Source organism: Numenius arquata, chromosome 1 (genome assembly GCF_964106895.1).
Source record: "Numenius arquata chromosome 1, bNumArq3.hap1.1, whole genome shotgun sequence".
Taxonomy (NCBI): Eukaryota; Metazoa; Chordata; class Aves; order Charadriiformes; family Scolopacidae; genus Numenius; species Numenius arquata.
Window position 1 is genome coordinate 103300530 of NC_133576.1, and position 25371 is coordinate 103325900.

Here is a 25371-nt window from a genome sequence, read left to right on the forward strand (position 1 = left end):
ACTCACTAAAAACCTCCTGAGACTACCCGTGAACTGCAACCACACAATTATTGTTTGTTGTCATTCTACATACAGCCAGAATAATTCCTACCCATTTATATACAATTGCAACCTATTATACTAATGCCACCTTTCTCACTTCTACTGTTTCTCAAATTGTAGGAGATTTTGATGTACTGTACAAGTAAAACACTACATTCTACTTTCAAGCTCTGCACAAAGCCTTTAATGCAACAGCGAAATTCAGGTAATCATTTCTCTAATGCAGAAGTCAAATTCAAAAGTTTCTAACAACTCATTAAAACAAACTCACTATGAAGTAGTTAAAACCAAGACATGCAGAAACTATTTGTTTCCCTTACTTACACTTAGGAAAAGGATTTGATACTTATGAGGGCATGTATTTGTCTCCACTGAACATACACGGGCCATAAAGTAAGTATGTGGTACGTAAAACTAGATGGCTTAGAGCTACGCCATAAAATCTGTTGCTTTTTCGTTTTCAAAATAAAAATATCAAGATGTCTCCTCCCTGAGAAGCCTTCACTTTAACATCAGAAATAAAACAATGATAATAAATCTTTTTCTGATGACTTTCACTAACCAAACATGGCCAGTTTTTGAAAATTCTACACAGTATTTTTCAGGGCCATCCATTTATCCAGTGAAGCCTTAATACACATTAAATTTAAGATACCAAATTTACAATAAATGTTTCAGTAATCCTAAAAAGAAAAATAATGGATATAAATCTAACTAAAAATGTTAATAGTGTATCTCATTTTTCCTCTGCTGAAAATATAAACTGCGACAAAAGCAGATGAGCTTTAAACACAGCTTATTTTTAAACGATTCTGTTAAGACAATATACACCTTGAGATTTGAGTGAGGCAATAAACCTTGGATACCAAGTGACAGAAAATTTGTAGATTCTTCAGAAAAATCAAGAAAAAGACAATAGATGGATGGACAAGGAAAAGAATCACATACTGCAATATGAGACTGCTAAAAGCAACACAACAGTTAACTCAGAATCAGACATTTTTCTGTGCTTCATTGCTTTTCTTCAACTCTGAAAACAAAGCACTCAATTATTTTTTAAATAGACTACATGCCAATTACATTTCCATAAAACTAGGATAACGTAAGCCTGGGGCATGATTATCCCACAGAGATTTTCCTAGCTTATCTGTTCCCCTTAAGGGTATTGTACAGGTTATTCATACTTGCAGTCATTCCCCTTGGCACATATTAAAATAAATGTGCAACGCTTCTTGTGACATTTGTGCTTGAAACAAACATTCCTTCCTGCAAGTTCTCACCATGTTCTTAATACAGAAAAAAAAGTCATGAATTCTAAAAGTTAGAATTACGTATTTAAGCCATTCACACCACATCCCCAAAACAAAACAGAAATACCAACTTCTATTAGTAAAAGCTTCTTCACACTGAGTAGTATCAATATCAAGCTATAAATATTTAAAGGTTTATTTTTGATCATTTCTAAAAGAGAAGTAGATACACCGAAATGAGATGTGTTATATAAATAACACACAACCAGCAGACACATCGAGTTGTCTCAATTCTGCAAGAAGAAAGCCACAAACTGGAAATAGAAATGTTTTCAACAAAACACATAAATTTAACAACATGAATTCAGTAACAGTATCCACTATAAGGAGTTATATGCCATAAGGAGTAGTGTTACTATAAGGAGCAATTGTGCTGGTTATTGGAAAACAGCAGTGAATAAAGGGTTCATCTCCATCCCTCCCCCATATACAACACTTAGCCCATCCCTCTACCAAATGTCTTTTTTTTTTTTGGTAGTAAATAAAGTATTCATCCAGTTTTTCAGAACACCAAGGTGAATGAAGACCTCTGGAAAGGTCTGGTTTACATTGAAAATACAGACACAGGTCCTAAACATATAGCCAAAAGGAATACTTGCATAGAGTTGGGAAAAAATGTCAGCATTCAGTTTCCTTACACTAAGCACACTCATAAGTAAAACCATACACATCCATACGGGAGAAAAAGAGTATCTTAAAAGTCAACACCTCTACATTACATATATGCTGTATGCTTACATTTTAAAATAAGATATGCTGAATTGCACTAATTTTTTAATTATTAACCACTACTTAAAAAAAAAAAAAAAATAGACCACATCATCCTGCAAGTTCTAAAACAGGTTCAAAAAATTATGACGGGCAAAATATGCTTATAAACATTAGGAACTTTTTAAACTGCTGCAGGATAGAACAAATCTTCAACATATTTTTATGTCTATATATAATTAATCAATAAATGATGACCAAAGTAAAAAAAAAACCACCCAAATTTTTCCATGTGTAAGAAAAGCAAAAGCACTACATAATAACCCAACACGCACCCTAATTTACTCACATTTGCAGTACTTCCCTTCCCTCCTTGATATGGAGGAAATTCCTTTTCCAGGTCGAGAGATCAACCTTCATTGAGTAGCTCCCTCTAACTGGCCTGGAACTTGTGGGAAACTCAACTCTCTCACTGGGGACTCACCCTCTCCCCTCTCCCTGGACAGCGATGATGAAACTATGACTAAGATGCAATTTCCAAAGGCCAGGCCTCGCAACACCCAGTAATTAGGACTTCTGACATGACCTAACGGGTGTCAGGCAACAAAAGGAGGTTAATTACGTGCACAGGGAAAAGAAACGAGATTGGAATGGGCCAAGGAGGAAACCAAGCAAGAAAAGAAGCCCCACCGAGCCAGCATCCAACATCTTGTAAAATTTTACTTTCAGCCCTAGTGCTCAAGAAGGTTCATCCGTCGGTGTCCTAGAGTGAAAAGGTACACTGAGGGAGCTCCATCAGGAAAGGAACAAAGATTAGTGCAATAACTAAACACCACTGTTTTCATTCTCTCCTACCTACCATTTGACCCACAGTGGAAGTTCTATATGGGTAAATACAACACAGGGAAAGAATGAAAATGCCCAGATCAGAAAACAGATCAACACAAGGAACAAATTAAAAAAGGAAACAAGATACTATGACATAACTACGCAAATCTTTTCAGCAAAATATTTTATATCTATCAAAATGAACCTAATTGAAACTTAAGATTTCCACTGAGTCAGAAATAACATTTCCAACTAGGTACTAACAAAAATACTTAGCGAATATAAGGTAAAGAAAGAACAAAAACAAAAATAAAAGAAGGCCAATAAATGTGCTTCATAAGCCTAGGAGAACCTGAAACAATCTTTCTGAGCAATTAAGATATTCCCTGATATCCTCCAGCAGGACTAGCATGTCCCAAGTTAGAAGATCCCATGATATTTGATATCCAGAATGTGGGAATTACATGATAAATGCACAAAACAAAAAAAAAAAAAACAACCCAAACCCTCTCTCTATGTATAGCCATCACATATTTGTTGCTTTCTTGTTAACCAACTTCTGCTCTCATCAGAGAAATAAGTATTCCACTTTGCTAAAGAGCTCTTCAACACCACACTTACTCTTTTTTTAAAAGGAATATGGAATTAATCTGAAAATCTTTGACATTCTGCTCCCCCCCCGCCCCATAAATTAGAACTATTAGTCAGTTTTATAGTTAAAAAAAATGCATCTTGACTAATTCAGCAAAAATATTAAATGCTTTACGTAAGGTTGAAGCAAATACTACTTCTCTAAAATTTTGAAAATCCAGATAGGCAAGCAAATTTTGTAGGAAAGATGTCAGACCAAAACGTTCCTCTTCTGTTTATGCTCTCTAAAGATATTCTGAGAAAATCTGATTAATTGCTGCTGTTCTTTGACAATAAGAACAATTATGTTTAGCTCAGACATCCACATGTACTCATTTAATAACAGTCTAAGTGTCTCTCTTGGAGCATGAAACCTGCAAATGACATCATTATTATGAAGAAAATAAAGCATGAGTAGAGTCCTTGAAGTTTTTTACAAACCTTATAAAATTTACTCTAAGAAAGTAAGCAGAAAAACACATCTCAAACCCAAAAAATCAACCCACCACCCCAAAAAACCCCAAAACCACAACCAAGGGAAAAAAAAAATTAAAAGAAAACAAAACAACCTACAAAAAAAAAAAAAAAACTGAAGAGGAGCAATTTCATGTGCAAGCATTTCAGACATTAACCACACCTGTACATGGAAACTTCAGTACAATAAATAATGTGTCTATTCAACAGGCACTGTATACTCTAAGAGTGAGTCAGATCTGGAATCATAGACACATACCCCACTATGAATTAGGTTTATCATAGCTTCTCTTCTGCGATATCGATCCAACAGTATCATGCCTCTCTTCCCTAGAAAGCTATCAGTCAGGAATACTATGACAATTCCTCTGGTTTCCTCTTTCATTAAAATCCTTTAAATTAATCTATTACAAGTGGACCAACTTAGAACACTGAAACATGAAGGAAACAGGGAAACGCTATGGTGATGGCAGGAACAGACTAGACTTTTTCATACAGGATCAAACACAATACTTGAAACAGGTTAAATTATGCTACCTCCAAACAAAATTGCAAGTCATTTTAAAGAAAGGTCTTTATTGAGGAACAGTCTCTCAGAATAAACAACCTGAGTAGTCCATACGCAGTCTCCAAATAAAGAATTCTCATCATATGCAACTACATTTAATAATAAAGGAGAGGGGAAAGGGGAGAACAGTGTGATGCTCCAGGTATCCTGCTTTAACTGACAACTTTTTCTTCAATAACTATAAACTCCAAGAAGAATGTGTCCTTAGTCCGATTCGTACGGCCAGCAATAATATGCCATGATATTTCATAGTCTGATGAATATGAAATGCTCAAGCGGCAGACTCAAACTTATTTTGCAATGCCTAATGATACAGACAGAAAATTGAAAGCTATTGTTTTATGCCCACTTAGTATAAATTACCTCCTCTCAACTGAAATTTTCCTGCTTTTATTTTATTAAAAAGTAAAATCCAGTTCCTTAACCACCTTTAAATGTCAGTTCCTACATTTCAGCTAAGGGCCAGTAACTTTCAGAGGAATAGCTAACTTAAGTTGTGAACATCTGTCTATATTCCAACACGGATACACTAAGCTGAAGTCTAAAAAACTCTGTTGTTTCTCAGAGGAAAGAGGTGCTAAAGAAAAAAAAAAAAAAAACAAACCTTACTAGTAGTTTAATCAGGATAAATGCTTTCCACAACACTTGTCTCTAAATACTGCCTTTTAAAAGATGGCTGGGGAAATAAGTAAATTACATAAAGAATTATCCTGACAGAACCTGAAGGTTAATTTTGTGTAAAGGCATGTATGATGATGCTCTGCAAAAGACGTGATAGAATTTAAGGCAACATTTCCAGTAATTAAAAAAGTCTCTGGGAAGAAAAATTAAAAATAAAAAACTTTAGGATGGACTATGAGAAGTAATTTTTCAGTCTGGCAGGACTGAGGCAACTGAAATCACCACATATAAGTGAGATGGAAAAAGAGGCACATTCCAAAGAAAAAACTGCCTACATCTGAAGTGTTTTAATAAAGCAGAAAGACAGCCTTTTGTAGAAACTAAATCCACCCTAGTAACTTTTTAGATTAAAATTAATTAAGAAATATGCGTCACCACTCAGGAGGAATGGTAGTCCAAAATACTCAGCCTCCATTTAATTCATTTAGTCAATGAGTAATTATGAACTGTAAAATCATTCTAGAGATTTTCCTAACAGTACAGAAGCCGAAGAACTAAAGACATCAAATTCTTGTCTGATGCAACTATTTAAGGGACATTTTCTCTATTGTAGTCTTAGAACTGGCTACGGAGACAGTACAATTCTCTTTTAACAGCCTTATTTTTAGTACAGTCAATGAGGACAGAAGCTAGGTAAGAGATCCCACCAAGACACATTTATCTACTGCACCTACTTAATTATTGAATGAGAAAGACTGCTTGCTGGACACACAATAGAAAAAAAAAAAAAAAAAAAAAGGATCATAGTGTGATGCCAAGGCTGTCCAGGCTGAAGAGCCATAAAGGAATGGCACCCAATCCTTCAAATATGTATTTCCCTGTTATAAATCAAGACACTGGAATGGGTTCAAAACCTCCATAAAACAAGTAGGCAAAAGTCTTCTCCAGCCTAAAGAGACAGCTGCAAATCTTTATTATTTAGTGATTTTCAGTGTTGCTCTTTACATTACTGGTGAGAGGTTTGAACCACTTCAGAAAACTCACAGGAGTTTATTCTTTACTTAACTGAAACAGGGAACAGCTATAAGAAAGCCCAGAATCATGGAATCATAGAATTGTCTAGGTTGGAAGGGACCTTTAAGATCATCTAGTCCAACCACCAACCTAACTCCGATTAAAAAAAAAACACAACAAAAAAAACCCCACACCACCAAACACCACATCACTAAACCATGTCTCTAGTTTGATTTAAGATAATTCAACATGTGTGCTCTTAGAGCTCTGTGAGTTACAAGACACAACATTAACAAATCTGAGCTCTCAAATTTTTGCCAGTGTGTATTAACTGTAATCCAAGACCCTTTGCTATTTTCTTTCCTCAACTCATTCTTTACTGGAAGAATGAGCTGATGAAAGCTGAAAAGTAGTTTTTCAGTCTCCACAGAACAAAACAGAGCTTAGAAGAACTAAGATTATACATACCTTAATAATTATTTTTGCCTTCTTATCTCTTTAGGCAGAAATACAGGAAGAAAAAACTAAACTACATACTTCACTTCATAAGTAGTATTTTTAAGTGAATTACTGTAAACAAAAAGTTCATATGAATTCTAGGTTGTTTTGAGAGCAATCAGAATAAGGCCATAACATAGGTAGGTGGGGAAACTACAATCTTGATTTCCTTCATATAATAATGAAAAAAAAAAAAGGTAATTGTAGCGTAAATAGCGGACCAAGGCCTATCACATGACTAAGGATACACAGAATGGAAAAGGGAAAACAAGGACTCAGTTTTGGGGAAAAATGTCACAAGCTAAGCACTTAGGCTACACGTTTTCATAATTTATTAAGGAAAGAAAATCCTATAAGTTAGAGAATAAAATTAAGACTTAAATTTTAAAGTATTATCTTGACTTTATTTAATGTTTTTTCCACAGAACAAACTATTAAGTGAGTAATGAAGGTCCTTAACATTCCATGCTTTTCAGTTGTTATTATAATCTTACATATTTCACAAGAAAAAACAATCAGTTCTTATTTCTACAATGTTTTTTCAGTGATTTTTTTTTTTTTTTCATTTGGGTTGTAATATTTTCATTAAGAGACCCCTGCTACATTAAGGGAAATAGAAGGATACAGTATTGTAGGATTACATACAAGATAGTTAAAAGAACTCTAAAACCGTGGAATCCAAATGCAATTTTATTATTGAAAATATTTATTAATTGCATACCTAAGATATTTTGCAAGCACAAAAAAAAAAACCCAACAGTTTTAGTGTTCTTACATATATTTATATGGGTATTGTACGTGATTATTGAAAAAAAAGAATCCCCACTAGCTTTTTGATTTATCTTATGTAAAATACAGTTTTATCTTCTATATTTCTAGCCATCAGAAAGATAAATAGCAGCATGTTAGGTGTCAGAGAGCCAGAAAACTTACTTAGGGCAAACTGGGTGATGGACAGTATATAATCAATTATCAAGGAATCTTAAGATCATCTAGTAACACTTTTTCCATTAAAGTGGAAAGCACGATGTATTCTGAGAATATCAGGCAGATGTGATCTACAGTCAAGAAAAAATCCTCCAATCCAAACAAAAACCACCAGAACCACAAAACTTGCACTAATGCAGTGCAGTTCAGTCTTAGAGTCAGCAGGAACAGAGAGCAGAATGTTAACCACAACAGGGGGTGAAAAGAAAACCAAATTATATTAAACCTACTAACAATGTAAAGAGTTTTCATTAACTTACTATTTTTGATGATTATAAAGGTTGCCAAAAGTAGCCCAGAAGCCTGGGTGCTGAAACAACAGACCATGTCATCAAAGTAAGGTCAGTGTAATATTTTGGCTGTTTTTTCAAGTCATTAGTTGAGAAACTTTTTGCCTTTTTTTTTTTTTCTTCCTCTCAGTTGTATGTTTTCACCAGTTTATATTTGTTGGAAAAAAAATTAAATTCAACACACGAGTACCAAAAAGCGTGCTGGAGAAATCAGTAAAGAATAATCAATTCTAACACATAGACTAAATTGGTGCCTTTTAGTCAATTCACTAAATCTTTTCTTAATAACTCTTTCAAAAAGAAGTCTGAAAAACTGGCAATATTAGGACATCAGAACTCACATACAGTATATTTCTACATTGGTAACAAGTCTTCAGTACAAACAGCTAAGAAAGACTTAGCTCTCTGGAAGTTACTTGGAAGGACCGAAATAAAACTCAGCATAACGCTTTGGGGGAAAAAAAAAAAAGTTCATTGTTGCTGATAACACCTAACAGTAAAGTAATTATTGAAGTCAGTTTAAAATCCCTCTTGTTCTCTTGTAAAGAGGAAATATCACAGTTACTTAAATCTTACGACAAAGAATTAAGTATTAAGCAGCATGAGAACTTCATTTTGCATTTGTGTGTGCTATCTAGATTTATCTATTAACATGAACACTGATACAAAGAAAAGTGACCAAGAGTGTTCAGCTTAAAAGACAAACCTGAGTATCAGAGTATGACTCCAACAGGTGATTAAGAACTGCAAATGCATAATGAGGACTACTGTTAGCATCCAAACACCAAAAAAAGTGAAGAGCAAGGTGCTAATCAACTTTCTCCTGCAAAAATCCTATAGCTACAAGGACCTTTTAGCAACAAAATAGTAAAACCATAAAGATTTTGTTTACTGTGAAGCTGTTGATTGGTATTTATCTTGTATAATGATAATGATCCAAATTTACTTGCCTGAAATCACACTGTTCACTTAGGCTCCTTGAGAGCGACAAGAACCTTGAGAAAGGTATCTTTCATTTCTGAATGGACTGAAAGGTCCTTAGAAAATCCTTATTTCTCCCCAGTAAGAACTGAGGAAACATCCATGACTAGATCAGGATGCAGCATGATCTTAGCACTATGCTACTTCAGCAGCAGAAACCCCTTTTGCATACATTGTCCCACCATAGAATGCTTCGGGTTGGAAAGGACCTTAAAGATCACTGAGTTCCAACCCCCCTGCCAGGGGCAGGGACACCTCCCACGAGACCAGGTTGCTCAAAGGCCCATCCAGCCTGGCCTCGAACACTTCCAGGGATGGGGCATTTGCAACTTCTGTGGGCATCTTGTGTCAGCTTTAACAAATGAACTCTTAAATAAAACAAATGAAACTGGAGGGAAAAAGGGGGCCCATCTCATTCAACTCATCCTGCAGCTAGATGACTGATGATCCAACATGGGAGGAGAGGGAAAAGGAGGAACATATGGTCAGAGACAGCAAAAAGAGGCAGGAACAAGGACCACTGCTTCAGGTTGGCACCTCACTACAAGATCAACTTAGCCTTAACACCAGCTCAAGTTCTTAGGCTGTGAGAGCTTTCAGAGGGTTAAAAGTAAAATAAAAGCCATTCCTCCAGACTGTGATCAGAAGTTTGAAGAAAATGCTGATTATTACCCAGAAAGAGGGTCAAAATAAGTACAATCATTCAGTAAGAAACTAGCACCTTACAGCTCAGCTATTGGGATAAAAAGAAGGGGAAAAAAGAAAACAGTAAGTTTTCATAGAAACAGCAATGCATCAGCTGGGAAGAGCTTCAGAGATCTTTTTAAGTACAAAAAGGCCATCTCTGAGGCTGTAAGGACATCTGAGAGCTACAGCTACAACACAAGTTAAAAGACCACTGGCAGGGAACAGTAGCTGACTGTTCAGCCCCTGCAGCAGTAGCAATGTGGCTATACGACCCAGAGGCAAGAAATGAAAATAAGCACAGTCAACTAATCATTAAGGAATCAATATACAAATACGACTACCTTTTGTGCAGCTTTTTATAGTAAGAGTAAACAGCAAAGTATTATGCACTCCTGATATTTTTCTTAAAATATCAAAACGTACCTCTATTTCTACAACATTCACAAATAAAGCCTTTCAAAATTTCCAACTTCCTCAAGGCTAATACATTCTAAACCTCATAAAATAGATTTTAAAGGCATACATTTCCACCACAGTATTTGGCAAAGAAGTAATCATTGAAACAAGAATAAAACCATGATACAAAATAAAGTGATACAGATGTCTACTTTAAGCCATACATACACACATAGTAAAAACCTTCAGAATAGAAATTTTAAAAGACTGTTTCCCAACCTTTACAGAACAACATACAATTTACATGAACTAAAACAGAAAACTCTGTTTAATAGAGTAAGCAACAAGTTTTAGAGAGAAAATATGCATAAAACTGTTTGGCTGACAGGTCGATTATTTGTTTCCAAACAACACAATTGAAGTTTATTATACAGGAATACCACATGATATTACACTTTTATGTTTCATATAGACAGCTAAAAGTTGAGATTTTGTTTGTGTATTCATTTAACTATTTTTCTACACATGCAATTAGTACTCTTTGCATGAGTAGGCATTAATTCCTGAAGGGTTACATATTTTGTACAAACTTACGTAATTTCTATTTTTTAATACAATTTGTTATCACATACCCATGTGTCTGCATGAACAGGCCTGATGTTGCTGAGAAGCACCTCTTCATAATTTCCATAATCACAGAATTTAACAACTGCAGTTGTCCCAGAAGAATGGAGAGCTTCAATTTCTGCCCGGTAGAACTTAAAAGAGAAAATTTCAAAGGTCATAAAATACTACCTGAAATACCAAAAACAGCTTAACAACTACCTTTTCATATGTATGTGTATATAACTTTAGTCTTAGCCTTTGTTTTGAATAAGATTTGTACCAGGTCTTAAGCAGGATGTATTAAACTTCCACGTGGTAGACTGCAAGGACATGGTAGAATGTATTTAGAATATTCATTGAGAAAACACGCAGCTTATGAAATTAGACTGAACATTTAGAAGACTTGATTTCATTTCTCGGAAAGCAGAACATCACTAATGCAAACACTGTTTTATATAGAGAATTGTTACTATAAGACTTTTTCTTTAAAAAAAATAGTATCAGTAAGTGCCTATCAGCCATATACACTGTACATAGTAATATATATCTATTTTAACACATAATAAAATATAATAAAAATATAAAAGTGCCTCTTCAAAAAGTCCATTTTCTAAACAAAAAAACTCCTCCAAACATGGTTAAGCTCAGTACTGTATTTTATGCTCACATTTCAAATTTGTCCTAGATGTGAGTAGCAGCATTTATTTTAACTATGACAAAACCAATAATCCTCAAAAATACCCTTCTAATGTGATGAATTCTTTTCAGGTAACAGTCTGGGATTGCCTCCTATCTACTTATTTTGCAAGTTTCATACTTTCTAGAATTTCAAAAACTCATCTCATAGTAATGCAAATATGCTTCTCAAAATAGGAAACAATTCCATAATATGCCGTTATATTTCACACTAATTCACCCAAGCTACATATTCCTATTTCAGCAAGTCAACTATGTTTTCACTACCAAAAATTTTGCATGCCTTATCTGCTTTAGTATACAAGCAAAAGAGAGAAAAACAAAGTCATGCCGCTGAGCTAACACTATCTACTTCCTGTAAAAAAGACCAAAAAAATGAAAAAAGCCTTGAATAAATATAAAATAAACACACAGAAAATGGTGAGAATAAAACCTTTTCAAGGAACAATAATATTTAAGGTTCTCTTCTCAGATTATTTGAAATTATTTGATTATTTTGACAAAACTGAAGAAGCTACCCAAGGAGAGTGACAGAGAACTCCTGAACAGATAAAAACAAGACAAAGAAAATAGCCTAAAACTTTTTAGCAAAGGAGAAGATGAAAATTGTCTTGTCGCAAGAGAAATCTTATTAATAGGAAAAACAGCTGAAGAGGAAGTATTTAAACTTTTAAAAAATTCAGTAAAACAATGCTATCACGCAGCATAACTTGTTTGTCCACAAATACTTCAGATAATAGTATACTAGTGATAATAAAAAAAGAAGCCTTTTTCTGTTTCCTTTCTGTGATGACTCAAATAAAGGAGGGAGGGTTTTTTTAAATAGTCCCATTCCTGCACACTCTGGTCTTCCCATGACTCTGGTAAGGGTTGCACACTGACTTATTCTAGTAAAAGGCATTCCACATCTACCATTACTGACTATTCTAGACAGCATATGTTCCTTGGAAAAGCATATGGGCACCTAAATCCATATTCATCCCTTCAAATTTTCAGCATGTAAGTCAAATGCTTCTGTTAGAAGCTTAGTCATCCTAAACTTCACCTAAATGAGAGGAACAATCACCTTCAAGATGACTCAATTTAAGTGCTTAAAGTTTTACGCAATTAATACAAGCAGCAGATATCATAAATAAATTTAAAAAAAAAAAAATAGAGCAAGAAGCTAGCCAAGAAGCACACTACACACCTATGAACAAAGCCCCGTGTCTCTGTGATAGCCTGCTAAATTTCCCACATGTAAGTAAGAAAACAAAAGGTACAATTTGAGGTACTTCTCATACCTTGTTGTCTTCCCAATAAAGAGCAAAACATTCATCCCCTGGTCTCCAACTTTTTCCATACTCCACATGAATTGAGGGTTCTAATATTTTCTCTGGTTTGATGGGCCCAGATCTCCTTTTGGGACCGGTGTTGTAATACAACATTTTATCATCGAAAGATGGGATCGTAGTGGGTCCTGATGATTTGATAGGTCCTACTCGTCTTCCTTTCTGATGATGCTCAGTATCTCCATTTGGTATAGCATTAAAATTATCAGTTCTGCCAGCATTTTGGTAATCGTTAACACCAAAATGTTGCTCACTTTTTACCATAAAGGCTTCATTACTTATTGTTCGTGCCTTCCTATCACAAAAATTTTCAGAATTGTGTATTTGGTTTTCCCTTTTCCCCCGTTTCTGGTTATTGTTGTCTGTAGTATCTTGAGCAGCAGAGTTCTCCTTGAATTCTGTGAAAGACACCCCTTTTCCTACTCTGTTTTGCATATTGTTATCCCTTTTTTTGAAAGCAATATCACTCTGGTGAGTGGCTATGGGATAACCCAAATCCTTTGGCTTATCATTTCTAGGATAATGTCTGTCACTTTTATTTTTTTCATCTGTCCAATGTTCTAAAGAGCTGTGCCTTTCAGGACCTCTGTTTCTTGGTAACCCACCGCTTTCCAAAGCCTGCCTTGAATTTTGGATATCCCTTTGAAAACGAGGAGGTTTCTCATTCCTTGGTTGTCTCATGTCATTGCGAGAAATGTGTCTTGAATGATTCTCTTTGATGCCATTCTGTTCTGTAGTCATAACTTTGTGCTGTACTTGATGTGGTGGCTGAAATTGCAATTTTGGTTCTACAAAGAAAAAAAATTTCAATTATTAAGATATTTCACATAAACATGTTTTAGACATAGCATTTGACCCCTAACTGATAAAGCAACAGTATTATCTAGAAAAGTATGAAGTATTTACCTTTGTGGTACAGAAATGGAATGGTACATAGAAAATTTAGCAAAGACATTTGAACCGCAATTCCTAGTCACTGGAAAATGTACATTACTCTGGGCTGTACTTAGTCCCAAAACACCTACCAGCATGAGAAAAGCCGGGCATAAATTTCCAGGAGGTTACTCATTTCTCCCTATGGACATCAACAACTCGCTTGAATAACAGCCATTTAAGACAAAAAAATAGAAATCCAACATGGAAAGGAGGAGGAAAATTAGGAGGAAAAAGGAATACTTTTAATGTGAATTGAAACTTTCTGTAAAAGTAACTTGTTAACACATATTCAGCATAAAAGTCAAAGGCAAGAAATACAAGTCACAAAATGAACAAGCTGACAAACTGTAGATAACGCGAATAGTAACAAAGCCCAGAACTCTGGAGACCCTGATCAATGAGCCATAACAGGAACCGCTCAAGCATTACCTTCAAGAGATTCAACCAGAACTCTAACCGATGAGAAGAAAAACAAGATTATCATGGATCTTATGAGAAAGAGTGAACTTGCTATGGGATGCTGGAAAGGAGGAAAAAAGGTGGCTGGGTACGAGATCTGCTAGCAGACTTTGAACCCGATTGAAAAGGAAAGCATAAACCCATGACAGTGATTCATGTTTATATGAGCAATTTTGTACCATGTGGGTGCCTGCAAAGGTGTCATTCCCTTGGCTGTGTCCATCCATGGCACATGGCCGTGGATGTACTGTGTGTGTGCATGGGCCTGGAAGGACTACATACTCAGACTCTCTGCTGCCTGACCCCGAGTACACTTCCCACAGGATGGAAAAACTAAGAACTTCAGTTTACATGTTACTACTAGAAGCAATGAATGCTGATACGTGACAAAAAATGTAAAAAAGTTTGTAGTTACTTGCTACATGGTAAGAGTTAAAATGAAAAAGCAAATTTTTAGCTTTTTAAATAAAAAAAAAAAAAAACCACCACAAACCAACTTCCAAGCATCACATTATTATTAAAAGCTCACTGAATTTTTATTAATTTAATTGAATAAAATGACTAATAAGAATCTAATTTTATTTTCACATACACTTGATTTACTCTAATATTTAGAAGTAAAAAAGGCTTCATTAAGAAAAACACTGTCATTTTAACGTGATGTAAATATACATGAGGCTTAGCACAATCATAATCTTGATAAAAATACGTCTTACTGTAAAATTGATGACCTTGAAACCAATAATGTTTTTAATGCATACATACGTAAATATATATTACTCAGAAAGAACCAAGAGTTTCATAAATATTTATTTTCTTCTTAAAAATGAAAGATGACTTTTTAAATCTTGCACAGTCTGTTTCTTTGGAGGACTGAAGAGGCAATTCTGCACAATCAGAAACTGAAAAGGTTTTGGCCTTCTATGTCCAGGGTCGATCTTCTAACTGAGATTGTTGTTATGTTTCTCACCACCTAGCTCATTTAATAGCAAATAATTATTAAAAAAAAAAAAAAAAAAAAAGAAAAAAAAAAAGATCTTTAAAGATCTTTTCTTGAGAGTCTTTCAAAGACTTAGATGTCTGCCAAAAGTTTTTGTGGCTTTGGATCCTGGACAAATGGAAGCACCAGCCTGTTCTCAGTCCCTGAGAACCGAAGGGAGAGAAAATATCTGAAACAAGCCTGGTTCTCAGCATTTGGTCCATTATTCCTTAATTCTGTAGTCAGAGCTCTTGGCACTGTTTTGTTCTCCCTGATAATCCTTGTGTTTACTTATTTAAGCTGGCAAAGATGGATGAATTGTTCCTCATAACACAAGGAAAATGAGAAGAAGATTAACAGAAAAAATCTTTTGTGTTCAGGAGCAGAAATTATCCAAGTACAAGCAAAGGTAGCTGTTTGACAGCAACTGCGTCTACCATTTTTGTTATCTCTCCCAGTCAGCAGGTTTCTCTCTCCAATCAAAACTCAACTTAATTTCAACACAGAAATATTTTCATAGGTGTCACCAAGCATTCACAGTTAAAAATAAATAAATAAATCTGCAGTATAAAACTATGGGTTGGTTTGTTTTAATTCTTTGCATTTCATTGAAATAAAGTATGTTTAGTATATGCTGTTTTACACTTAAAGAACTAGCAGACAACCACAACACACCACTTAAAGGGCAAAAGACTAAATTCACTTCCTAATAACTAATTTGTACTTTTTTGAAAAAACAAACAAACAACAAGAAGCTTAATGTGCTGTCTTGTCTCCAAAAAGGAATAGAAGTACCCCCGAAAAAAAATATAGAAGTATTTTAATTCATAGATATTTTTCTACTTGGTCTAAAGCCAACTATGAAAAGGTACCAAATCAAAGATAACAAATTAAACAACTGTTCTGCAGCTCCTGTTTACAAACGGAACCACCTCGCCTGGTTACTGCAAATCCAGAAGTGAATTCAGAAATTCTCAACAGTAGTGAGGTTTCAGGTGCCATTAGAAACACTAGATAAGAAAAACAAGGAGGGATGCACGGAGAAAAGCAAATTAGTCCTTTGTGTGCTTGAAAAGAAACAATTCTTCTTTTCAGACACTTTCTTCCCAGATCACATACGCAGTTTTTTCAAAAAGTGTGGCACGGCACAGAATTAAAAAATATTTCTCTCAGTTCAGCACAAGTCCCTTTTGTTTTTGTTTCTACATAGGGTCTCAGTCATTTAGCAGAAATTACGATCTGTCCAAAGGGTATAGAAGCCCAACGTTTTTGATAATGATAGATATGGCCATTCCAGGTAATCATATACTCCTAATCATATGCATCAGTGGAATAGTAGGGGTGTGCTCATTTATTCAAACCACTATGCCTATATAGAGGCCATCTCTCTGAATATCTGAAAAACAAACTTGGATTTTAAAGACCATATGGGACAGCAAGGGGCCAAAAATACTGCAGAACAATTGATCTTCTTTTACATTGAACAGAAGCTGTACTATGCTACATAAAAATGCAGGAAAATTCACCTGCCTGGGTAAAATTCACCTGGGCCCTCTTTAGTAGTTACTATGCAGAAAAATCAATGAAGAGATCTTACTCTTGGATATATAACATTATATATTTGAGTTGTCTCTAGCCATTTCCCTGGGGGGGGTGTCTTTCATTTCTGACAACTACTTTTTTTAATACTAAGAGAGAACTGCATGCCTCTACTGCTAACAACTGACAGGATCAAATTAAATGAAAATGGTGCTAATAATATATATCCTGTTTTCTGCAAACATTTGGATGCAGACTTCATGACAAAAGATTTCACAGCGCTGAGTATAATCACTGCAGATACATCATCACTGTGCAAACACTTAACTCTCACGCCATCTCGGTTCACATATAACTTAAGACAACTAATCATTAAGAAATTAAATGAGATAATTTTCAACCACAGTGGCAGAAAAATAGCAGAAAAATAACACTTTCACTAAATGATTTTTAAGATGTTTGAATTCAGACTGCACAGGTTCTCTCAAAATTGGCAAAGAAAGCAAGCACTTTTCAAAGACAAAAAGCCTGTAATTCAGCATATGCCTATGTGCTTCTTGAAAAATCCATCTGAAGTAGATTTTGCAAGATAAAAATAAGGCACAATCCTATGGGCTAGACACATTCACTAAGGCAAATAAAAATTAACAAAATGCAACTGAGCAATCATTGTAAAGCCTGCTGACTGCCAAATAACAGTAAGTACAAGAACATGTGTTGTTATGTCTTCAAAAGGTAAGAAGGTAGAAATGTTTAAAAAGCAATCAGAACACTTTATGAACTCTTCAAAAATGCTAGCACGTTTTGGGGTTTTTTTCAGAAAAGCATGACTCGGGAATTGCATCACATTGCATATTCTTCATTCAGAGAATGCTAAAAAAAGCCCCAATATATTGTTAAAACACACAAAACCAAAACCCCTATGTGTCATGTTAGGAAATATGCCAGAACTTTTGGAAACTGAAGGAGTCCAAAGCCTTTACAAAGTTTTCATAGAATTGTGTTTTTCTTCTTATGACATTTATGGAATCTTTATTTTTATTTAAGAGGGAAGAATACACAAATTTATTTTTAAAACACAATATGGAAGACTATAAACTAAAGTATATATGCTAATATAACAATTTTTTTTTTTACTCACATAACACTATGCCTTATTACACTACAGTATATTGGCTATGTACATGTACTAAACTCAAAGGATCATAAAACTCCCCCTAAGCAAACACTACCAATTAGCAGTATCATTTTAAAAGAAGCATTTCACTCATTTCACAATTCTTGGGAAATTACTATTACTTACTTACTATAAAATTATTGACAGTAAGAAAGGCATATATCCCATGGGGATTATTTCTATTATTTTTCCTTTAAATGTCTTTGTCACACATAAAAGCCTTCTCTAATCTCTCAATATAAGCACTAAATTTATCCAGCAAAAAAACCCAATGGTTGTAATGTGAGAGAAAACCACCACAACTGTTTTTATTTCTTTTCATTGTAAAAAACTAACTCATCTTTGGTAAACAAAATAACTTGCCAAAAATCTCTCTCAAGTAAAATTCCCTACAGATGCTTTAGAAAATGCAATTATATTCATCACCTGAACAGTTTACAAAATTGTATCAGCTAATGTAGAATGCTTGTGTGTTTAAAATACTTAAAGAAAATACCTTTTAAATGTCTGACAAAACCATTGAAGATTCACTACATAGATATTAGATCTACAACTAGCTTTGTTTCATAAAGAAAGCCATAAGCTTGTGACTACTCACCTTAAACTACAAACAACACACATAATAAGAAAAGGAATTCTACTGTAACTTTTGGTTCACTTCCTACAAACTGTTTCAGTAAAATCTAGACCCAATTGAAATATAAAAGGTGTTTAGCTACTTAGAAATCACTTGTTTTGCAGGCCAAAAAAGACACTGTTGCAACGAAACTCAAATAAACACACAGCAACAATATAATACCTGCTCTCTCTATATAGTATCTGTTCACAGTTAAAACTCAGCTTGTCATGAAAATGTTTTCTGAACTTCAACACGGCTCAGTAAATCTAATTCTACCAGCAGCAGCAAGAGCCTGACAAATTTGGTGGCCTTTCACGATACTGCCACAGCCTTGGTAGACAAGTGCAGAGCAACAGACGTCATCTACCCGGACTTATGCAAAGCGTTTGACACTAAACCACACGACATCCTGGTCTCAAAATTGGAAAGTCATGGGTTCGATGGATGGACCACTCAGTGGATAAGGAACTGGCTGGATGGCCGCACTCAAAGGGTTGTGGTCAATGGTTTAATGTCCAAGTGGCGGCCAGTGACAAGTGATGTTCCTCAGGGGTCGGTACTGAGAGCAGTGCTGTTCAACATCTTTGCTGGAGACATGGACAGTGGGATAGAGTGAACCCTCAGCAAGTTTGCCGACGACACCAAGCTCGGTGGTGCAGTCGACACACTGGAGGGAAGGGATGCCATCCAGAGGGACCTGGACAGGTTTGAGATGGGCTTGTGCAAATCGCATGAAGTCCAACCAGGCCAAGTGCAGGGTCCTGCACCTGGGACATGGCAATCCCAGGCACAAATACAGATTGGGTGGAGAATGACTAGAGAGCGGCCCTGAGGAGAAGGACTTGGGACTGCTCGTGGATGAGAAGCTCAACATGAGCCGGCAGTGCATGCTGACAGCCCAGAAAGCCAACTGCATCCTGGGCAGCATCAAGAGAAGTGTGGCCAGCAGGTCATGGGAGGTGATTCTACCCCTCTACTCTGCACTCGTGAGACCCCACCTGGAATACTGTGTCCAGCTTTGGAGTCCTCAACACAAGAAGGACATGGACCTGTTGGAACGGGTCCAACGGAGGGCCACAAAGATGATCAGAGGGATGGAGCACCTCCCCTATGAAGACAGGCTGAGAGAGTTGGGGTTGTTCAGCCTGGAGAAGAGAAGGCTCCAGGAAGTCCTCATAGCAGCCTTCCAATATCTGAAGGGAGCCTACAGAAGAGATGGGGAGGGACTCTTTGTCAGGGAGTATAGCGATAGGACAAGGGGCAATGGTTTTATATTGGAAGAGGGGAGATTTAAATTAGATACCAGAAAGAAATTCATTACTGTAAGGGTGGTGAGGCACTGGAACAGGTTGCCCAGAGGAGTTATGGATGCCCCATCCCTGGAAGTGTTTAAGGCCAGGCTGGATGGGGCTTTGAGCAACCTGCTGTAGTGGGAGGTGTCCCTGTCCATGGCAGGGGGGTTGGAACTTAATGATCTTTAAGGTCCCTTCCAGCTCTAACCATTCTATGATTCTAAGAGCCCTCTGGGTTTGCTAGCAGGCTCACTAATTCCTGAGCCCATCTGTTGGGCAGGTTTTCTATAACAAAATGTGTGTTGTTGTTCTTTGCTGCTGCTGCTTCCTTTTTTTTGGATAAAGACATCCTCTGTACAGCTCCAAGAACTGCATTTCTAGACTGCTGTGCTCTCTTCCACCTGAATATGTGGACTTTTAATTGCTACAGGCTGCAAAAAAGATTCAGACACATTAATGCAAATGCTACACTGCTTATGCAAGTATCAACTGTAAACGTGCAGCTTCAAACATCTGAAAAATCTAACAATAATACATCTTGAAAAAAAGCATGCATCCATTTAATGGAAGGCAGATAGTCCTATTAATTCTCACAGAAAACAGGGAATTTGGTGCACTGACAGACTATACATGGCTTCATGTTTTCATTTCTAATTCAATAATGACTCTCACACAACGAACCTTAAATTCACTGCTATAGCAAAAAGAGACACATATTTACCTATTACATGTAAGCTGCAAACAAAAATAATACATTCAACAAAAGATGTCTCATTTGACTAACCAAAGTGATGGGGATGTCCTACTTGTACTTCACATGCAGGTATCTACGGACATTACAGCCGTTCCTACCTTTCTCAATAGGGCAACCTGTTCACTTTCCATTACTATGAGCTTGTTTTCCACTTATTTAATATTACTTTAAAAAAAAAATAATCCCAGATCCAGTGAAAATACACAAAGCAAGAGAGAGTCCCTTATTAACAGCTGACAAAGACTATCTTGGAACTTAAGTTGTTAAAATAATGACATATACATGCAGTCACTCCTTAGATGCACTCATTCCTTAGAAAACTCAAAAATATCAAACAGTTCATATAAACTAGTATGACTTTTTTTGCACCCTTTATGAAAAATCCCATTTTATATGGAGAAAAAAATTACAACTTCATCACAAAACCTTCATGTTAAATAACTGAAGCAGATATTTTCATTTCATGTTGGCCGCTGAAACACCTCCAAGGCCATAACCAAAAGAAAAAACAATCTCCATTTATTACTCAGCTTACCGCAAATTTTACTTCAATATTACAGCAGCCTCTAGAGACCTCAGGATGATGGAGTTCCCTTTTTTTTCTTTTAACACATCTGTCTATTAAAGTTTCCAAAGTACTTCATGATTTAGACCTAAACAGACATCCTGATGCATAGACTACTTTCTCATATGGCTTCTTCAGAAAGAAAAGTAACTGAAAGGATATTAAGAAAAAAAAAGCCCAAATCTTTTGCATTAAATCTGAGGGAATATTTCACTTCCCTCTTCCTAAAATCCTACCTTTCCCTCAGTTTTTACAGTTATTCAGCAAGAAAACCACGAGAAAAATAGTTGTTTAATATTTTACAGCAGCTAAAAAGGTATTTTTTTCTTCTTCTCCAGATAGAGGGAATGCAAAAACAATTACGCTTACCCCAATTACTAAGCTCTTAACTGGGCAGCACACAAAACACTGCTGTTTATAAACACCCGCTGTTCATAAACTGAGGAAGGAGAACTGCGGTTATGGCTTTTTTCTTTACTTCTGAACAGCATGTAAGTCCCTTAAAGTTCTTTAAGAGAGCCTTTATCAAATTAGATTAACAAACTGGGATTTATGTTATTTTATTTCAAAATTACTGACTTCTAGACATCTAAGCCTGAAACAAACATCCTAAGCTCTTCTATAATCAAGACAGAAGCACAAACCACCACAGTATGATTTATTTGACCTTTCTTCAAAAGAGAGGAATAGCTCTCTAGCAATCCTTGGGTTTTTTAACTGCTGACTGTGGAAGAAGTTCTAGGAACCACCTTTTAGATGACAAAATTAAGAAAAAAATTTTACCAACACTGTCCAAAATTGATTCCAGATACATTCATTTCAATAACTTACCCTCTACTGTTAGAGTACCCATTTTGGATTCCAAGAAATCAAACAGTGTGCTTGGTGCAGACGGTCTGGTGTTTCCTAGCTCTTCTTCATCTTCAGGTCTTATTCGGCCTCGGCCCTTCCCTTTACCTGTAAACATCAGAAGTTATTTGTGGGGAATAAATAAAAAAAAAAGTTACCACTTTTTAAAAAAAGTTGTATTTGATTTTATAAAATATTTGTATTTTCTATCTTTAAAAAAGTCCATGGACAAAACAGATACAGATATTTTCCATTTAAGGACATTCAAATCTGTGACTTCAAATTCAAAAATTCTGACAAGAACACAATACACAGAGGTATTTTCTAAGTATTTGCTTTCAGGTTTGCAATGCATTCAAATTGGCAGGAAAAAAACCATGCAGATATGCCCTTCTATAACTACATTGGTAATCCACCATAAACAAATTCCTTTGCTCATAATCATTGTTTTAAAGCATTTCTTTGCAAATTATACCTCTAGGTGGTGGTCCCTGAACGGGTTTCTGTTTACTGCTGTTCAGAAGAAAATTTAATGCTGCCTCTAGGCTGTTACTGTTATCCATAAGTGCCTGTCTTGCTGCTTCTTTGCTGAAACCCATCTCTGTTATGTGTTTCAGAGCCTTTTCATCAACCTGAAATAAAAAGTACACACAGAACTAATCATAAGATACATCAGAGACTCTACAAAATAACCAGATTTTAATTTTTCATTAATTTTTAATTGAAACACTATTCCATATTTCACTGATGATAAATATTTCAGTTTTATATAAAATTCACATACAATCTCTCTTAGGTCCAAATAATGAGCTAGTAGAAAGGTTTTTAATATTTTGATTTTTAATTCACCAGTTTTCAGTTCTAATATTATGTGGTTTCAAGCACAAATTCCCCTAGTCTACCCCTTCCTTCGCTGTACACTGGAATAGTATGACAGACTCTTAACATACTTTCTCCGAGATGAAAACTAAAAGGAACCTCTCAAAGTAAACCAGTATAAAAACCAGCCACTTGTTCCTCTTTGGACCCTTTCACAACTTTTACAGACAATACAAAACCCAGTTTTCTTAAAAGACGGAGAAAATATAATCACTAAAGGTTCTGTAGAAGAAAGCAAAAAAATACAAACAATTTACTTCATACAGGCTTTCTTATTCTAAACTGTAGAGAGCATGATGACAAAAAGGCTAAGCAGGAATCACAGAGCACTAATCACAGAAAATAACCTTACATCTGCACTGTGCATTAAAGAACTCAAGTGAGAACTTCCAGCGCGGACAGACCTACATGCACTAAACATGAAACAGGACTAGGTCCTCTGTCCTTCCTCATCCCATACCCAACCAAAACGATGCCAGTTACCCATTTACTACAAAAGCTGTAAGCAAATACATTCTTAAGTAGAGTTCCATGAACGTAAGGTTTTGTCAACAGGTTCCAAAATAGCCATACTGTGACATTCCAATCCCACCCCACCCACCCCGAAATTCAAACCCAACAGAACTTAGCCTTTAAGATACACAACCTCTTCTTTCTCCATCTGCTTAAAAGAACATGAACTTTTATTGCCAGAATGATTTAAATTACAACTGTATGAGAGTTGTATGACAAATAACATTTAACCCTTCCTCTCCTCTGTTTTCCAGTCTTATGATGTAATCTCTCCACTCCTCATTTCTCTTGATGTTTTAATACATTCACTTTTTGTCTTAATTCCAGGTACACACTGTGCTTTGGGATAACAGATATGAACAGGTCTCCTTTTGGGGGCAGAGACACAAAAACTGCGTTTGTTGTTGCTATCTCAACACAGAGATTTCTCAATACAGTAAGCGAGAAGATATAACAACTCAAATAACTTTAATAACTATGGTTAGCTATGCAAATATCACTGTAATGAAGAAGACATGACTTTGCAGCGCTTGGCTACAACTCCCACATGCTCAGCAATATTAAGTCCAATGCTTTCATGTAGCCTTCTGCATTTCCAAACTCAACGATACTCTATGATTCTATGATGATTCTAGAATCATAGAATGGTTGGAGTTGGAAGGGACCTTAAAGATCATTGAGTTCCAACCCTCCTGCCATGGGCAGGGACACCTCCCACTAGAGCAGGTTGCTCAAAGCCCCATCCAGCCTGGCCTTGACTTCCAGGGATGGGGCATCCACATCTTCCCTGGGCAACCTGTTCCAGTGTCTCACCACCCTCACAGTAAAGAATTTCCTCCTAATATCTAATCTGAATCTTCCCTCTTCCAATTTAAAACCATTACCCCTTGTCCTGTCACTACACTTCCTGACAAAGAGTCCCTCTCCGGCTCTCCTGTAGGCTCCCTTCAGGCTGAAATTTACTGTTATTATTATATTACATTTTTATTATTATTTATTATATTATTACTGAAATTTACCAAATTAGCTGTCCAAAGAGTAAGTAAAGGAACAGCAACTTAAAAGGTCTTTAAAGAGCAAAGGGGCAGAAACATGACCTCAGCATCTACAGTGAATCATCATTCCACTTGAGTCTGACTTCCAGTTGCCTAAATAATGTCTTATTTTTAATGAAAGAATATAACAGTTCCTCCTCTGGGCCATTCTCGTAGATTCTTCTGTGTGGCAACAAGGGTACAATAGAGGCAAGTACTTCCTCAGCCAATCTGCTTCACTTTTCTCCCCTTGGTAGCTAAGAAGCTGGTTTGGATGAAAAGAGAACTTCTAGCCATTACTGCGCATCATCTCCTTTCAATGGTGGAAATTCTGTGCATATGACAGCTATGTTCAAAGACCAGCAGGAAATGAAGACTCATATATAAAGCACCTGGACTCTCAGCTACAGAGAAGAAAAAAAAAAAACACTTGGATAGAGCACAATTTGAGACCCAAGGGAAAGGCAATTTCCCAGATACAAAGACTGCTTGAGAAATGAGGTAATATCTTAAGTATCTTTGGATGTCAACAATACTCCCTTCAACTTCTTTTACACAGCACAAAACTTGCTTCTCATATACAAAACTGAAAAGACAACGAAAACTGTAAGATACATCCTATAAGGACTACGAAGAAAGGAGGATGATTGACCTCTGCAATCTATTGTCTGTCTATGAAGAAACTTTGCACTTCTTTGTTTCTTGTTTTGTAGGTAAAGATCAAGTGCTCCAGCTGTTTCAGAAGGTAACACATCGGATGGACTAAAAACCTTTAGCCTTTAGGCATTTCTAAACATACACACAAGCCAACAATATACACAGAAGTCGACAATCAAACCTACTTGATGTCACAATTCTAAAAAGACAAAACAAGTTTGTTATCCATTGCTTTTATATCTAAAAATCATTATTTGTAACGGAAGACGGCTTTCTATATAGGCTTAGTAGGTTCATATTTCTGTCTTCTGAATAACACCTAGATATGTTAAATGCCATAATATTAAGTTTTGATAAATTGGAATTTTACAGTTGCCATTTTACGGTGCAATGTAAGAAAGTTTCTTGCAGTTCATAGAGAAAAAAAGAAAAACAGAATACTTTAAACAATT

At 35.8% G+C, this 25371-nt stretch overlaps 1 protein-coding gene across 1 annotated transcript in view; it reads right to left on the reverse strand.

Annotated features, from left to right (window-relative positions):
• TDRD3 (tudor domain containing 3) overlaps nucleotides 1-25371 on the reverse strand; it is a 116829-nt gene that overhangs the window by 20338 nt on the left and 71120 nt on the right. The window contains exons 9-12 of the mRNA XM_074160280.1: nucleotides 22312-22468; nucleotides 21819-21944; nucleotides 12620-13455; nucleotides 10667-10792 (exon numbers count right to left, since the gene is read on the reverse strand). Coding sequence (XP_074016381.1) covers nucleotides 10667-10792; nucleotides 12620-13455; nucleotides 21819-21944; nucleotides 22312-22468 — 1245 coding nt within the window. The remainder of the gene's footprint in view (nucleotides 1-10666; nucleotides 10793-12619; nucleotides 13456-21818; nucleotides 21945-22311; nucleotides 22469-25371) is intronic.